The following is a 17,575-nucleotide window of genomic DNA, read 5'->3' as shown; positions in this document are numbered from 1 at the left end:
CACACACACACACACACACACACAAATACACACACACTCTTTCACCCACTCACACTCACGCGAATAATCATCGAATGGACGTTCTTTGTGAGAAAAAAAGAAAACTGTGGTGAAAACGTTGACCTTCAGGCCGAGTAATGCCATGACCCAGAACCTGTGATAAGGTTAATGATGACGAGTGTGAGGAGGGTGGGGGTGGGGAGGCAATTTAAAAAAACTTTAACTCTTAAAGTACGAAGCGTATACACAATAAAGTAATTATGTTCGACCAGCAGCAGACAAAAGGCAATGGATGTTGAGGCTCATTTCGAATCGTTATTCACACGTCAGAAACACAAATTTGCATAATATTTCATAGCATGTGAGATGTCATCTGCTTTACAATTTCGAATCATCATACACAGGTTTATCTGCTGTCATAATTTCCATTCCTCAGACACGAGTCTATTTGCTTTCATAATTTCAAATCATCATGTGCAAATTTACCTGCGTTTAAAATTTCCAATCATCGTTCGTAAATTTATCTGCGTTTATAATTTCCAATCATTATTCGAGTAGACAAGTCTATCGGCGTTTATAATTTCAAATCGTTTATAATTTCCAATCATCATGCTCAAATCAGAAACACAAATCTGTATATTTTATTTCATAATTGCTTGTTCTTGTCTGCTTTAGTAAGTTTTAAATAAAACAAACAACAACAACACAAAAACAGTTGAAAATGCTTTATGAATAACCAAGGTTGGGTAATGATTCTTTTTCAATGCTCCTCACAATAGCGTGGCATTTACTACTTTAAAGGGGGGTGGGGGTAGAATGGCCAGAATGCGAGTTTATAAAGAGTTAATGCGGACGAGTGCGAGACGGTTGGGGTCACGAACTAAGAAATGTTAACTTTTTATAGACGTATTGGACACATAAAAATTACGGCCCAGCACGTATAGCTCTGAAATGTCGGGGACTGACAATTATATGTGACCGACACATCCATTGTTTGGATTAAACGATAACGAAAAATTAAAAAGATATCAGTAGGGGATGACGAATTGTACGAATTTCCTTAATTTCGAGTTGTCCGTGTTCGAGTTATCTGTGCCCGGCTGTGTGTCCAATAAGCAGCAGACCAAAGGCAATGTTGAGAAACATTTCAAACCATTATTGAACCATACACAAGTCAGAAACACAGATTTATTATATATCTCATAGAACGCGTGCTGTTGTCTGCTTTTACATTACTTTCTTTTACTTTTTCTGTCCTCTTACACCACAAGATGTCGAAGGGAGATGCAATTATTGTAGGACGTGGGCCGCGTGTGTTGCTGTTTAGATCGTTGTGTTGTTCCTTTGGAGGATCTCTTTGACTCTGTCGATCCATCTTTTTCTTGGTTTTTCCTTTTACCTTGAAGCCATCGAATCATTATTATTATGTTGTAGGCTTTGAGGGTTGGCTGTTGTGGCCCTGTTATCATTACATGTCCAAACGACCGTGATAAACTGACGACAAGATAAACTTGTGTATGATTATTTTATATCATAAAAGCAAATAAATGTGAGAATGATGATTCAAAATTGTAAAAGCAGATAGACTCGTGTATGAGGAATGGAAATTATGAAAGCAGATAAACCTGTGTATGATGATTCGAAATTTAAAAGCATCTTATGATGTATTTCATGCTCCATTCGACACCCATAATTTAGTGTCTGATGTCTTCGTTTCTTTATCTTCCGTTATCTGATTTTTGATTAATGTTAAGTCAAACCAAAAAAAAAAAGTTTAAAAAAATAAAACAACAGCAAAATTGAAAATGCAGTAAGGATTACCAAGTTAATATATGACTTTTTTTGTTAAATCTCCCCCAAAACAACACACCTTCAAGGGTTGTAGAATAACCAGAATGCGCGGTCTCAATGAGTTAATGAAGACGAGTGCGAGACGGTCGGGGTCACGAGCCAGGAAACGTTGAATAATTGACGAGGAATCATGACTTGGCGGAGGAATCACGCCCCAAAGAGATCTCTTTAATCAAGGCGTAACCACCCTATAGGCTAGGCGCAACTAAACAAATGAGGCCGTTACACCGATCCCAAGATTTTGAAAATAAATGATCTGAGAAGTTTTATAACGATCCCGAAATGAGGTGATTTGATAAATTCCTTAACGATCACGAAATGACAAGTAATTTTATAACAATTTCAAAACAAAATTATTTGGTTGGTTTTATCATGAGAGTCGACATATTTTAAAAATCTTAAGACCCCATAATGAAATTATTTGACAAATGCTATGTAACGAACGATCCAAAAATGAAATTATTAGACAAATTCTTTAACGAACAATCCCAGAATGAAATTATTACCTTAAACAAAATTTGTAAAGACGATCCCAAAATAAAACTGTTCGATAAGTTTTGTTTTTCAACGAAAAGACTCCCCCCCCCCCTTGCCCCCACCAACATATCTTAACTATCCATACAAATTTTACAATTGTGAATTGTTTAACCGAAACTTTAAAAAGCAGGCAACAACATGCACACTATGAAACATTGTCAATTGGTTTGGAGTTGTTTTTTCCTTCCAATTTGCATGTGGTGGCCGAATTGAGCAGAAATATTGCTTTTGGTATGCTGCATGCTGCTCACACATGTCACATGTCTGCGACGTCATTAAAGAGTTAGAGAAATTATTTGAGGGCTCTCGTGGCCTAGAGGTTAAGGTGTTGGCCTCTTATTCAAAGGTCCCGGGTTCGAATCCGGGTAGCGACCGAAACATTTTCTTCTCTAAAATTGTCTCCTTTCACCTCCTTTCCTGCTCTCTAGCAATGTTCTGTTGTCTGCTTTCATTTCCACTTTCTGCCCCCCACCCCCTCACCCACGCCTTTGCCTCCTCCTCTTGGCTCCTGACTCTTTCTGCATCCTTTCTACTGTTACTCCTTGGCTCCTCCTTACTGCTGTCTTTCTGCAACACCCCTGATCTTCTGGTAGGAAAGATCTACACCTAGCCTTCTCGGACAAGGGCGAAAAATCTCAGAGGGCCCGTGTGCAAGTTGCGCACGCTAAAGATCCATTGGTGGTCTAAAATCGATAAGAGTAGGCTTCGGCTGCCACCCGGGCAAAATTCAAAATTTCCTACCAACTGAAAATATTAGGAGTGTCCCGCGCGCTCACATGACCTTATGCAGTTGCAAGCGCCGTAAAACACTTTACAAAAACAAAAAACAACAGAAATTATTTCAGTAATTGAAGCCTGGTTTTCCAAAACTCAGGAAATCAAGTTTGACAAGCGTCTGATTTCACCACAATACCTCACACGTTTATAATGTATACATGACCCATTTATGTATTATTATGTGCACATGATTTGTTGTTTTTTAGTAATAATTTTGATTTTAATAATGCTAGAGTCCAGGATACGAAACTTTTGGCTGTGAGCAGTGGATATGGCTGTTTCAGACTATGTATGTGTGTGGCATCGTGGTGAAACCATGCGCTTGTCAAAATTGACTTACTGAGTTTTGGAAAACCGCTCTTCAATTTTGGAAACTTCGGCTTTCAGACTGTGGCTCACCGGCATCTCTTGTGCAGTAGGTTAGGTCTTCACCTTGCACTCAGCGGTCAGAGTTCAACTACCAAACCAGAAAAAAAGTCATATCCTGTTTCTTCGTCTGTCTTAGTCTTAGGCTGAAAATATTAATATACTACCTCGCACAACTGAAGCAAAGATAGTGAATAACAAGATGGGCCACTCAGCCAAAAAAGTGTCCGCAGGAAGTATGCTCTTTGCTTCAGATGGCGCTGCAGTCTGTTTTGAAGCTCTCTTTCGTTTTTCCAGAAGAAGAATAGGAATAGCACCTCCTTGCGTGCGCAGATCGACTGCTGTTCATCAGCAGTTCGGGTACGTTCAGTGCGGAGTTTTAGTTTTTTTTAAATTTTAATGACCTCTCGCCTTTCATTCTAAAGTCAAATTAAACGAAGAAAACCATCACCCTTTCCTCCGGAAGAGGTTTTTTGCCTGCGTAACCATTTTTTAAAAGCGTTCTTCCGAAGTTTATCCCAAAACTTGCTAGTTTCACTTTGATTTTTTAAAACTCAAGTAGGGTAACTCTGTTCGCAAAGAGTGCGCTTTTGTGAAGAGGGCGCCACCAAATTTTGAGGACACTTTTTTAATTGGCTCAAAGAGAGAAGTGGCCCATCTTGTTATGTACTATCTTTGACTGAAGTGCGCCGCGAAGAAAGTCGTGCCATCCTCTTTATTTCCTGTCTGTGACTTCACTGACACGGCTAGACGTGAGGAGTCGTGAGGACCCCAAAAGACGTGCGTGAGTGCAGCACTTCTTTTTCGTATGCGGAGAGGCTCGCCCTGCTATCGGAGTGTTGTGGGACGCCGTGGAGATCAAAATAATATACGCCTGCTCAGCGCCACTTTTTTATTCACTCGGACGGAGTCGGGCTAACCTATGGGATCGCCACTTCCAAACTTGCTGCTCTTCCGTTTCGCGGGGCACATCAGTTGTGCGTGGCAGTACATTTTCAGCCTAAGAGAGGATGTATCCAACTCGGCTCGGTTTGGCCCTGATAGACTGGCTTGATACAGCCTGCCTCCTGAATAATCTAATTTATGTCAGCAGGGACGTGCTTGTGGTTGGAGGGAGCCACTGTAAGTCCTACTCCTTTACTTTTCGTCTGTCTGTCTGTCTGTTTGTTTGTCTGTCTGTCTGCCTTTTTATCCGTCTGTCTATCTGTCCGTCTGTCTGTCTATCCGTCTGTCTGTCTGTCTGTCTTTTTATCTGTCTGTATATCTGCCTGTCTGTCTGTCTGTTTGTCTGTCTTTTCCCCAGCATTAAATAACTATTATTCAATCATATAATATTGAGTCAATGTGCTTCTCTTTACGCATACAAAGATGTACGTAAAACGTTTCCAACCAACAAGCAACTACGAGTATACTAAATACTATCTCTTGCTCTAGGAAACATTGTTTCCTCATTGTAAAAGTGCGCTCGTCTCCGAAGCGGAAAGTCCGGGTTCGAGCCTCGGTTCAGACACGGATTTTTCCGCCCCCTCCTGCCCACCCAGCACTAACGGGTACCTGACTTCGTGTTGGGGAAGTAAAGGCGGCGTGGAAAGAAACTGGCCACCCTACCACAATATGCCGGAGGCCCAGGAAGTTGTCTCACTAATCAGGCAATCCCCAATGTCCGGATCGGATGCGGGAACAACTTTACTTTTTACTTTACATGACGTAGATTTTTCAGTTAAATTTTCCATATCTGAAACCGAAAAAGACAGAGGTAACATGCATAATATTATAATGAAATATAATACAAGTATATGCAAAGACATATTATTATTATTATGAAATATAATACATGTATATACAAAGACCTATTTCTGATTTGTGCATCATGTTTCGAAACGTGCCGATTACCGATTATAATATGTGAGGCGTGCTGACAAAATGAGTTACTTCTCGCAATCCACAAAATGGAGATATTGGCTAAAAATCGACACAGGGGTCAAATTTGTAGAACTTTTACTAATGCCATATTTTAGATCTATAACATGCCTTTTATTATTCCATACTAATAAATTATAAAAACTTCACGTGTAAGCGTGATAGGTCTATTTCTTTTTTTTAAAGTCTTGAATCCCAGAAGTAACTCCTTTTGTCAGCACGCTTCACATATTGTCTTTGGGTTGCTGAAAATTGGACACAGTATGTGACCGCTGTGTCTTTTTTTTTTTTTTTTTTTTTAGTTAATCCTCACCCGGCCAGTCAGTGCATGACAGATCTTGTGCGTGTGGTTTTCTTTTGTCGGATTTAGAATTACGGCTACGTATAAACTCTAAGCTGGCTTATCATTGTACCAGCAACAAGCCACAGAAGTAGAAATGAGGGATAACGGCTGCAAAGTTGTCGATTAGTTAAGTCGAAAGCCTAGTGGTTACAGGCTACCGGACTCGTAATCGTGAGGTTGCAGGTTCGGGGGTTCGAGCCGCGGGCCCCACGTTGTGTCCTTTGGAAAGTCACTTTACATGAATTTTCCTCTCTCCATCCAGGTGGGAATGGGTACCCGGCCTTAGATAGCGAAAGATCTTGTCAGTATGTTAGTGTTTCAGTGCCTATAAATGGCATCTTGCACTGTATGCTTCCAACGAAGTTGAGGTTGTTTCAGAATGCTCTCAGGTATTCTTGGGTAATAGTATAGATTGTGAAGCGCATAGAGCTTGCTGTTGAGCGGGGATTTGCGCTATACAAATGCTATCTATTATTATTATTATTATTATAGGTAAAATAGCTGATCGAAAGAGACGCTTCACTTTAATGGTTGTTTTGAGTTTTCGAGAACATTGATGCTTATTCTTTGGCGTGAGCGATTTTGCAGTGTTCAATTATAATCATCTCTTTTATGTGAGATCAGGCCCAGTAGCAGTCTAATGGTTTTTAATTAAGCACGTTTGTGTATGGGTTTGTGCAGGTTTTATTTTGCTTGTTTTTAGCTAATAAAACAAGATTCCTGTACAACAAAGAATCGATCGCCTGTTCTCACAAAACCGAGTTGTTATCATGCAGGAAGAATGAGTGGTGTAGCAATTAGGCTCTTTGCTTTCGCACGCAGAAGACAGGAGCTCAATTTCTTTGTGGGTATATGATTGGTTGGGGGGTTAAGTGCCTTTGTCGTTTTGTTTGGACATTGTTTTGCCTGAAGGTTGTATCCCTCTCAGATCGGAGTCAGCCTTGAAAAGTAAGTTCGAAATAGTTCACCCCAAAATGATCTAAACAGTATCGATGGAGTTTTAAATGTCTTCAGTTACGTTTATATTTTATTATTGATGGAATGAAAATACTGGAGCATTGTCGGGTTCGATTTCTAAGCCCTAGTGTGTTGGCTAGAATCGATGACAAAACGCACATAACTACGATTCGAAACGAAAAGAGCCTTCATTACACCTAATAACAATAATGATCGCGTGTTTTGTGCACCCATCTCTACAGCATGCATTGTGCTCTTCATAATACCCAGCGGACCTTCTGTGCGTGGGTGGTTGGCGGGTACTCTAGCATGATTTGCTCCTTCTTTCCTAGTATCCAACATCTGTTATCCTTATCTCCCCTCCTTCTTTTCTGTTGTGTTTGTTACTCTCTTGTAACACCTCTAATCTTCGGCACTTATAATTGGTTGTTTTTAAGCACAGGGGGGCTATCTCGAAAAATGCTGTTTTGAGAAAATCTTAAGTAAAGTTTCTGTCCCTCGTTCAGTCTCTATAAAAGACAAGGAGAGTTTTCTCTATATCCAAACAAATATTAAACACACCAATGAAACCAAACCTCTCCTATAGGTAGGACAATGACCACTTTTGACGTCGGTCAAGATTTCTGGAAACCCCCGAAATCTGGGTTAGCCCGCTTGTCCTTAAAAGCGACCAATTATGACCTATTGTGATGCAAGTGCCGTAAAACTCTTTCTAAAACAAACAATTTGTGTGAACCTTCTGTCCTTGCTCTGACTCTGTGGACTAGCAGAGCCCCCATTGAACCGGGGATCAGTGTGTACGGGAGCGGTGGGACGGCTGGTCAGCTCAGGTCGAGCTAGAGGAGCAAAACAGCTGATCAATAGGGTCGATTGTGTTAATCTCGGGGTATCCGCCTCAGGGAGGATGATATTAAAGTTTCGTTTCGTTCCAATGCCGCTGCGCTGTGCTGTGTTGTGCTGCAAGTTGTGTGAGAGAGAGAGATAACGTGTATACCACGACTGCACAAATCGAAGCCTAGTACAACTTCGGCGATATTTTGTACTGGTGGTATGTTATTTTCTCCCTCGTTTGCAATGCTATTTTAACTGCTTAGTGCGTAAATGATTTGTTCTTGTGGTTCTCCTTTTGATCGATTTAGATAACTATTTGAAGGTGTGTTGGATTAGTATGCATATTATGATTTCATTACATGATTGATTTCTCAGTATGTCATGTTTTAAGTCGATTTAGTCAGTGTTAAGTTAGTCGTTATTTGAGTCTTTAGGTGTTAAAGAGTTCCTTTTTGTTTTGTTCTTGTTTTTGTTATTGTAGTCTCTGCCTCTCTGTCTCATTGATTGCTCACCTTGTTTCACTTTAACTCCTTCACTTTGCTTAACTCAATGAGGACGCGCTGTTTTTGGGGTACTGATAAAATATGCTTCACCTTGTTTTACATTCCAATCTTTCAATTTTGTTTTCATTGTCTAAAACTTTAAAAGGAAGGCATCAACATTTATACTATAAAATGCGTATAATATTTGTGTTAAATTTGTGCAGCTAAATTTGTGTATGAAGGTTCAAAATGTGTCGTAACATTACCGTTTCGGACATATTAAAGGTGTCCTTAACGTCGTTAAGAGTTAACCATCCCAATGCATCGGCAGCATGTATAATATTACTAGCTGAGCCCCCTTTCGATGAAAGGAATGATTGGTGCTTTAACATCAACTGAAAGTCATTGGTCTACTACATTTACACTCTACTGGAATTGAGCTATACATCTTGAGAGAAAAGTGACACGTTTTCCAAGTTGGCAAATAGATAAAAGATGTATAGATTGATTCTCTATTCCGCTTTCGTGGTTGTACACTCCAGAATTTCAAAGCATTAACATCTCGAGTTCTTGTGCACAGTGGAATTGTAATTGTAAATGGGCTGATTCATCAATGTCATCCTCATAACTGTGCCTGAACTGCAACATGGAACTGCTGCTTTTTCTTTCCTAATCCTTACTATCGTTATTTTCTCTCTACTTCTTTTGTATGTTTGTCATACTCTTGTGACCCGCTATTTCTGGGGTGCCTTGATAGTCGAAGAAGACTTTGTGCTGTTGAAGCTATAGAGGTGAGCAAAGTAAGTCTGATTCCCTCTAAGGACTTCTCTGTTGACATCCACCCCTTGGCGCTCATAATATGACCTTATGCAGTTGCAAGTGCCGTAAAACTCTTATTAAAACTAAAACATTGGTAATGACGCTTTTCAAAGGATTGGTTTCGAAGCATTCTCAAAAATATAATGACCTTTGTCCACTGAGGCGCAGTTCACATTTTTTTAAATGTCTTATTACGCACAAGAACAAAGCTTCGCCAGAAATCAAAACGGAGGCCGAGGTGTGATAAACTACCTTCAAATCTTTGAGCCACTATGTGCTGGTAGTGGTAACAGTATTTTATTCTTGCTCCCCCTGGTTGAGAATAACAATACGCCCCCCCCCCCCCCGGGGGGCGGTGCCACTGACTGAAGTGTCTTTAGGCCATTCCCAAAGGGGTGGAGGGGGTCATTTTTCGTCCATGCACAGTAGAATTGTAAATGGGCTGATTCATCAATGTCATGCTCATAACAGTGCCTGATCTACAACAAGGAACTGCTGCTTTTTCTTTACTAATCCTTACTATCGTCATCTTCCTCTACTTCTTTTGTATGTTTGTCACACTCTTGTGACCCGCTATTTCCGGGGTGCCTTGATAGTCGAAGCAAACTTTGTGCTGTTGAAGCTAGAGAGGTGAGCAGAGTAAGTTTGATTCCCTGTAAGGATTTCTCTGTTGACATCCATCCTTTGGCGCTCAAATGACCTTATGCAGTTGCGAGCGCCGTAGAACCTCTACTAAGAGACTAAGAGAGAATAATAATAATATTGATACAATCGTTCTAAGCTATCGGCGTAGTTTCTGCGAGGGAGTTTGCGTGTCTACATGTCATACACCGCTCCAGCGTGAGTGCTTGGCGCTGGGAAATGTTTTATTCAACGAACTCACCCTGTCTCGAGTGTACCGTAAATTACACATCGAACTCGAACTCACGGCCTGGCCTGTCCTCTGCACTGGGTGTCTCCCTCGAGTGTACCTTACATTATACAACAGGTTTGCTGTAATATTTTATTTTATCGCCAAGGCTAAGGGACACGGAGGCTACTGCTACGTATCAGGGAGTGGCTGTGATGAGCTGTGATGTGCTGCTTTATCTGTTGTAAGCTATGGTAGTTTTTTGGTTTAATTTCATTTTTGTTTTGTTTAATTTTTGTTTGAGTTTTGTTCTTCCTTTTCGTTGTTCTTGCGGCTTTTTGTGATCTGTCTATATTTCTTTTCTTTCTTTCTTTCTTTCTGTCTGTCTTTCTTTCTTTTTTTTTTTTTGTTGGGATCGCGGGAGGAAGGGGGTGGGAAAAGCAAAAATAAAACAAATTGTTTAAAAATCAAAATCGTATTGTTAAGTTGAAAAATATATCTACGTTTTCTCCTTTGTTTTGTCAAAAACAGATTTATTCTGTACATATGCATACAATGAGTGTTCTTTCACACATCAGCATTCCGTCAGGCATGGGTGGACGTGTCCATGTCACGGGCCGGATTAAGGCGTTCCATAATCTCGCTGGCCAAAGCAGGTGGAAATGGGGTGGGGGGGGGGGGATTTTGGTTGAAATACCCAAAACTCTCAAAAGTAAGATTTTTTAAAAAGAGATAGAGACTCTGGAATATTATGTCACTCAAGGGCATTTCAGAAGATAACAATATAGACTATCTATTTCTTCAAGATGGGCTGAAAACTGTTGATTTTAATTTTGTTGATTTTAATTTTCAAGACGAACAGTTGTTGGGTTTTTTTTGGTTTTGTGTGTGTGTGTATGTGTGTGTGTGTGTGTGTGTACGTGCATGTGTGTGTGTGTGTGTGTGTGTGTGTGTGTGTGTGTGTGTGTGTGTGTGTAGTATTCTTTCCCATTAATTGTCAATTCACCGCGACGGGACTCATTCATTATCAATCACTGCACTGGGAGGACTTGTGTGCAGGCCTGAAAGTGATTGCAGTGGGTGGTTGGCGGATGCTCTGATATGGTTTGCTTCTTCTTTCCTATCAAACATCTATCGTCCTTATCTCCCCCTTTTCTTTTTTATGTTTGTTCCTCTCTTGTAACACTTCTAATCTTCTGGCGCTCATATTTATGACCGTATGCAGTTGCGAGCGCCATAAAACCTCGACTAAAACTAAAACTAAAAAGTGATCGCAGGCTGGATCTGGCCCACAGGCCGTTATTTGCCGCAAGGTTTAGCCTTACTATAGCGATAAAGCAAACAAAATATGGTAATGCTAAACCTTCTGTCATCATCACCATCATCACCGATGTACTAAACTATCAAGATTACATACAATAACTTGGATGATACAGGTCCATACGATATTATGTTTCAGAAAGTAATAGCAATTTTCAAATCGTTCAGCGTTTAGGGCTTGGGGGTTCATCCAGAGTAACAAAAGCCTTAACCCTATCCATACGCCCTGGGGTCATTTTGTACCCCCAGGGTTGTATTCTTCACCTTTTAGAATACCTCTAGTACGAAGATCTCTTTGAAACTTTCAGTGTTTCTCAACAAATCATTTTGACAGACTGCTATGCAAAGTGGATTAACGAGTAAATTTTATCTTTGGAAAGTGGTGGCACAGAGTTCCCCACATTGTATGGATACGATGGTAAAACACGACGTACAGATAGGGTTAAGTGGCGGCACAGAGTTCCGTTCCCCACGTTGTATGGATACGATAGTAAAACACGACCTACGGATAGGGTTTTAATTAATGTAATGGCAGCGGCTACTCAATTTTGTTTCCACTATCTTTATCGTTTTGGTTCTTTGTTTTATTACCATAGCTTTCTTTCCTTTTCATTTCTTTCACATACTCATCATACATCAACTGTGGAAGGTGTCAGTGGTAGGTCGTACTTCTTTACTTCCCCCCTGGTGCTTTTTTCTGTCTATCTTACTTTTTCCACAGCACCAAATGGCCATTATTATGCCGATGTGCTTCTCTTGACTCAAACTCATACACCAACTTCTGTGTATTTCAGGAAACAAGCAAGCTGTTTAAGCTTTGGATTTACGTAAAGGCCTAGAACAATTAATTATTCAGCTGTTGACAAGTGGAGGAAAGACTTGACTTAGTTATTTATCTTGTGATTGGTGGAGAAAAGGCTAAGTTTAATTATTTATCTTGTGATTGGTTGAGAAAAGGCCCCGCATAATTATTTAGTCAGTAACAAGAGGAGAAAAGGCTCAGTTTGATTATTCATCTTGTGATTGGCAGAGAAAAGACTCGGCATAATTAAACATTAAGCTTGTGGCAAGCGGGGCTACTCCAACATCACCAACATGATTCCATACCGCAAGGCGTTGTCCTCTCTCCTTCCCTGCTTGTGTGTCGCCAACATTTTTCTGTTCATATTCCTTGTGGCAAAAACAGCGGTAAATGACCACACTCGGAATTCTGAGACTTTTCTCAGAGAAAGAGCACGTATAATGAGTCAGCTCTACAGAGCAAATCATAGCGGTGAAGGGGGTGGACAACAGAACATTGGTCTGCAACAGATCAAGAAAGGTTCTGGTGGACTACATCAGTCTTTTCTGAAAGATGACAATAACGAAAATTTGATCATAATTGATCCCTATAGGTTACCATACAAAATGAGGTCTTTAAAGGAGCTTGAGAATCGAGTCGTTCCTAATATCGTATTTTACGTTTGGTGTGGTAATCGAACATTCGAGTACAGGCATTTTTTGGGTGTGCTGTCAGTGTGGTATCAAATGGAGCCAGATATAATCGAGTTCAGATACGAGATGGATCCAATTGAAGACAAGTACAACAACTGGTTCACAATGCTGAGGTAAGTTTACCTACTTACTTACCTACCTATTTACCTGCCTGCCTGACCGCCTTCCTTCCTACCTACCTACCAACCTACTTACCTACCTACCTGTTTACCTACCTACCGCTATATCTACCTATCTACATATCTATTTATTTACCTACCTACCTACCTACCTACTTATCTACCTACCTACCTACCTACCAAACAACCTAGCTACTTACCTAATTACCTAATCTATTAACCTGCCTGCCTGCCTACATACCTACTTACCTAGCCTATTAAACTATGATATTATAATATGACTGCTGTCTTACAGCAAAACAATGTATTGGAACACAAGTTGTGTAATGTTGAAAAACATGGACGGATAAACAGTGTATTGGGATCAGAGAAAATATGGACGAATAGGTAATGTATCGGGATACAAATTGTAATGTTTGAAGACATTTGCAGATAAACGATGTTATGGGATGCAAGACGTGGTTATACCCCCTCCCCCCCCCCCCCCTCCTAAACAAAAATAAATATATAAATAAATAAATAAATAAATAAATAAATAGATAAATAAATAAATAAATAAATAAATAAATAAATAAAAACGCGGATGAACAAATGAGGACAAGCGGGCTAACCCAGATTTCGGAGGTTTCCAGAAATCTTGACCTACACCAAAAGTGAGCATTGCCCTACCTGTAGGAGAAGTTGGGTTTAATTGGGGTGTAGATCTATATTTATTTGGTTATAGAGAAAACTCTCCTTGTCTTTGAAAAACTGAACAGGGCTCCGAAAACAGCATTTTTCGGGATAGCCCCCTTGTGCTTCAAAGCAACCAAAATAAAAGATTCCGTGAGTTCTTTATTTCCTTGTCTCCACAGAACACACATCGCTGCTTTCAACGCTCGGCGCCTTCCGCCATTTGTCAAGGGCGATAAATGTGGGTCAGTTCACGGTCTGGACACGGTCTGGGACAGAGGCGGTGTCTACATGGACGAGAACACCCTCCTTTGGGGCGATGACGTCAGCACTTTGCTCTCAAGGTCACCTTCGGTTGGATTCTTCCAGAACACCAGCACCGTCGCTTTCGCGGCGAGTGTAGCGAGAAATGGAGACCTACGAGTTTTTCAGAGATCTATCAAGACAGCAGGGAGGAATTTTCTGAGAAATTATAACGAGGGAGCAACTCAAAAGCCTTCTTCTGCTAGCAACATCTTAAACTTTCTGAATTGCTCGGCGTTTCAAGCGGGCGAACGAAGCACGGTTGTTTCTAACGGCTCCTTCTGCTTCAGTCTCCCGAACCGTTTAACGCCGTGGGGCATTCTCCACAATTCTAAAGACCCTATGTGTGAGAGTATTGCCCAGCAGTTGATGTTGAGCAACCGCGATACTTTGTCCCCGAATACGACGTTGGAAATCCCTCGCATCGTGCATTACGTCTGGTTCGGAAAAGCAGAATTCACTTTTGGAATGTACTTAAGCTTTTTAAGCACCGTTCACGTGGTCAATCCGACTACGATATTCATCCACTGGAACTACGGTCTCTATGGCCCGTACTGGGATCTCGTAAAAGAGTACCCTGTCGTTCGGCTTGTCTACCGAGATCCTCCACGCTATATTTTCGACCACCTCCTCCACTACAGACAACACCTCAGCGACATAGTAAGGGCGGACGTTCTAGACAAATACGGAGGAATCTACCTAGACTGGGACGCCTTCTGGCTTCGATCACCGGTCGAGTTGTTAAAGAAGACCAGCTATGACGTCATATTATCTCGTGACCACATGCCAAGAAGCCACTTCCCGGACACCATCAACATGGGGGTTGTCATGGCAAAGCCGAGGTCAAAGTTCATCCGGCGTTGGCGAGCGGCTTTGGTCAACTACAAGTCGTCCGATTTCTTCTACAACGCTATAGAGTTGCCTTACAAAGTCTACGAATCTTTTCCCGAAGGCGTCCTTATCGAGGACAGGCTACAGGTATGCTGGGGAGGGAACTACCAGTCGATTTGTTTGTTTGATTGTTTTCTTATGTGCTTGTTTGTTTGGGGTTTTTTGTTTGCTTATTTGTTTATTTGTTTGTTTGTTGCTTTTAGGGTGTATTAAAGTGGTTTGTTTGTTTGATTTTTTGTTAGTTTGTTTTTGTTCGTTTGTTTATTTGTTTGTCTGTTTGTTTGTTTATTTGTTTTGCTTCTTTTTAATGGGGGGGGGGGCGTGTTTGATTGTTGTTTTATTTACCAGTTTGGCACCAAATTAGGTGCAAAAAGGTTATTTCAAAGTCAAGGCTTCTCCTTCTACCATTCTTTTCAATTTTATTAATATGACATCAAGATAATAAGAAAACAAAAAATTTGCCCCAGAAAAAGTATGCAATTTTCTCTACTTTTTAAACATTTCCAAGCAAGGAACTTGAGTCTCTAATGTATAGCTGGGTAAGTCATTCCATATTTCAGTCTACTGCTGCCCCTTCATACCAACCCATAATGTGGGATTTCAAACTTATTCTACGCCTATTTTTTTCCTTTTCTACCTCCACACCACCTAACCTCTCCTCACTTCTTTCTACTTTCGTCCCTCCGTCTGTCCCACCCTCCCTCCCTCCCAAAACCCAAACCTCCCCACCCCACGCACCCGTCTGGCCCACCCACATCCCTCCACACACGCACGCTTCCCCACCCACACCCTCTGCCACCCACACTCCCTCGCCGCCACACCCTCCCCCCTCCCCACCCCCACCGCCAAGCCAACCGCTACCCCTACCCCCATCCCCACTTACCCACCTACCCACCTCTACACCATCCCCACCCACCCTCCCCCACTCCTGCCCTACATCTCTGACCCAGGTCATGTGTTACTACCTAAAATGCCACCCCACCTGGCACCCCGAGTTCCGCCGCTGGAGTCAGGCCCAACCCTTCGATTGGAGGAGCGACGCCTATGCCATTCACTTCACCTACCCAGACCCTCCAGCTTTTCACAACGAGACAGCCCTGAAGACGTCCGAAGGTGATTTCGCTGAGATGGGCCGGTATATCTTTAACCTCAGACACAAGAAGGCAAAAGAAATGTGAAATGTTCAAATGTGAGGCAGCGTGGTGGAATCAGGCTCTAGTCACATTTTGGGCTTGTAGAGTTATTAGTATCATCTTAAAGCTTGTTCACGTGTCTTTATTTGGATGAAAAAGGTATCCATTTATCTTGAATGCAGGTCGGGATATTTGCGAATGAAGGATCTGGGGGTCACCTGTTTTCAGAGGTGAAATTATTGAGAAAATAGTTATATGCTTAGCTTAAGAGTCCGTGGTAACTGAAAATTTACATTTTTTGTGCCTTTAATCTACGTTTTTATGAACAATCCACACAGAAATGAGTTCTTTAATGGGAATGAAAGGTGTTGAGCCAAAAAACAAAAATTTGATAAAAATTCACAAACCAGCAGAAAAATGCAAGTTTCTTCACTTTGATTATTTTGCCGAGGGACTGATTCCACCACGCTGCCTCACAAATTATTATTAAATAAGACTTTACTTTACTTACTTGTAAAAGTAAAAGTAAAGTATTAAATAAGAATAGATACTGAATTCGCACCCTTAAAATGACAGGGATTTGATTATTGCAGTTTTAGAAAACACTTGTTGGATTCAAAGATTCACACGCTGAAAGATAAAACGTTGTTGCACCATATTTTTAAAGCGTTAAACTACTTTTTAAAATGTGTTTAATACACGTCAAATTGTCTAAAACCTTTGACACAGTGTGAAGGGCATCTTTGTCTGAATAACTCAGCTCTCGCAAAAAGTGGAGTTGAACCTTGCCATTGTAAGGGCGCGAATTGTTAATGCCTCTTTTGAAATGTTATTGAAAGGACAAAAATTAATGTTTTTTTTACCACTTTTGTTGACACTGACATCGAAATTTGAATAACAATATCATGTACAACCGAACCTGTTCTAACGGCCATCTGCCCACGGACAATCGACCACTTACTGCTTCCTCCTTGAGTGTTTGTCTATACCATACTGGCACTGTCCAAGACGCCCTTTTGTCTTAGACAACCACTTAACTACTCAGCAATGAATGGCTGTGGGCGAATTATAGGCAATTTCCAGATTGAGAACCATTGATAAGGGGTGCATGGAAGGGGAACCAACAAGTTGGAAAAAAATATATTAATCCGCAGACAGGAAAAAGAGGCTAAACAGCACCTGGACGTGGATGTCTGGTGTCTCTATAAATAAATCATTGATGGTCACGGCCAAGGTCAAGGGTGGCTGTGGCTAAAAAAGCACCTGGACATGGATGGCTGGTGTCTCTATAAATAAATTATTGATGGTCAATGAGAGGCTGTCTGGGACAATTTGGACTGTAAGATGAACGAATGAACCTCACTCGGAATCGAACCCATGCCGATTGTGTTTTGGTCAGGTTTGTGAGCTGTAGCGTCTCCATGGTCTACATGCACTTAGGCGAATGGGTAAGAAAGAAAGAGAAAGAGAGAGAGAGAGAGAGAGAGAGAGAGAGAGAGAGGGGGGGGGGGAGTGAGAGAAAGGAGGGAGATAGGCGGAGTGGAGAGAGACAGAAGGAGAGAGATGACAGAGAGAGAGAGGGGGATGGAGAGAGAGAGGGAGAGAGAGAGAGAGAGAGGGGGGGGGAGGAAGAGAGATGCGTTTCTTTTTACTGAAATCAAAAACAGGTTTATGATCTACAGGAGGCCAATAATATAACTCATTTACCGATTACGTAGCTTTTGTTTTTCAAAGCATTGCCCACAGATTGGAAACTCTCCTGAAATACTATACTATAATGTGATTTGAATTATTGGTTTGTTTTGGATGAATAATAATATTTCGTGTTCTTTTTTTTTAAACTGGTTTGCTTCTTTTCTTTTAAATTTTGTGCGTATTAAAAAAACATTTTAATAGCAAACTTTGTTGTT

General features: G+C 41.0%; 1 protein-coding gene across 2 annotated transcripts; it reads left to right on the top strand.

Moving 5' to 3' along the window:
* The first annotated feature begins 4,173 nt into the window (after positions 1 to 4,173).
* On the top strand, positions 4,174 to 15,781 carry LOC101855219. Of its 2 annotated transcripts, none has more exons than XM_035972839.1 (4): positions 4,174 to 4,653; positions 11,848 to 12,660; positions 13,521 to 14,619; positions 15,483 to 15,781. In XM_035972839.1, exons 2-4 carry the CDS (start codon positions 12,149 to 12,151, stop codon positions 15,708 to 15,710), a joined length of 1,839 nt encoding a protein of 612 aa, XP_035828732.1. In that variant the 5' UTR covers positions 4,174 to 4,653; positions 11,848 to 12,148; the 3' UTR covers positions 15,711 to 15,781. The 2 variants fall into 2 exon arrangements, with proteins under 2 accessions (XP_035828732.1, XP_005110358.2); XM_005110301.3 differs by lacking the exon at positions 4,174 to 4,653 and adding an exon at positions 7,504 to 7,799.
* Positions 15,782 to 17,575: the final 1,794 nt, after the last annotated feature.

This window comes from Aplysia californica, unplaced genomic scaffold (genome assembly GCF_000002075.1).
Source record: "Aplysia californica isolate F4 #8 unplaced genomic scaffold, AplCal3.0 scaffold00872, whole genome shotgun sequence".
NCBI classification, from domain to species: Eukaryota; Metazoa; Mollusca; class Gastropoda; order Aplysiida; family Aplysiidae; genus Aplysia; species Aplysia californica.
The sequence above is the reverse complement of the archived record's forward strand: the minus strand, read 5'-3'. Positions and strand labels throughout refer to the sequence as shown.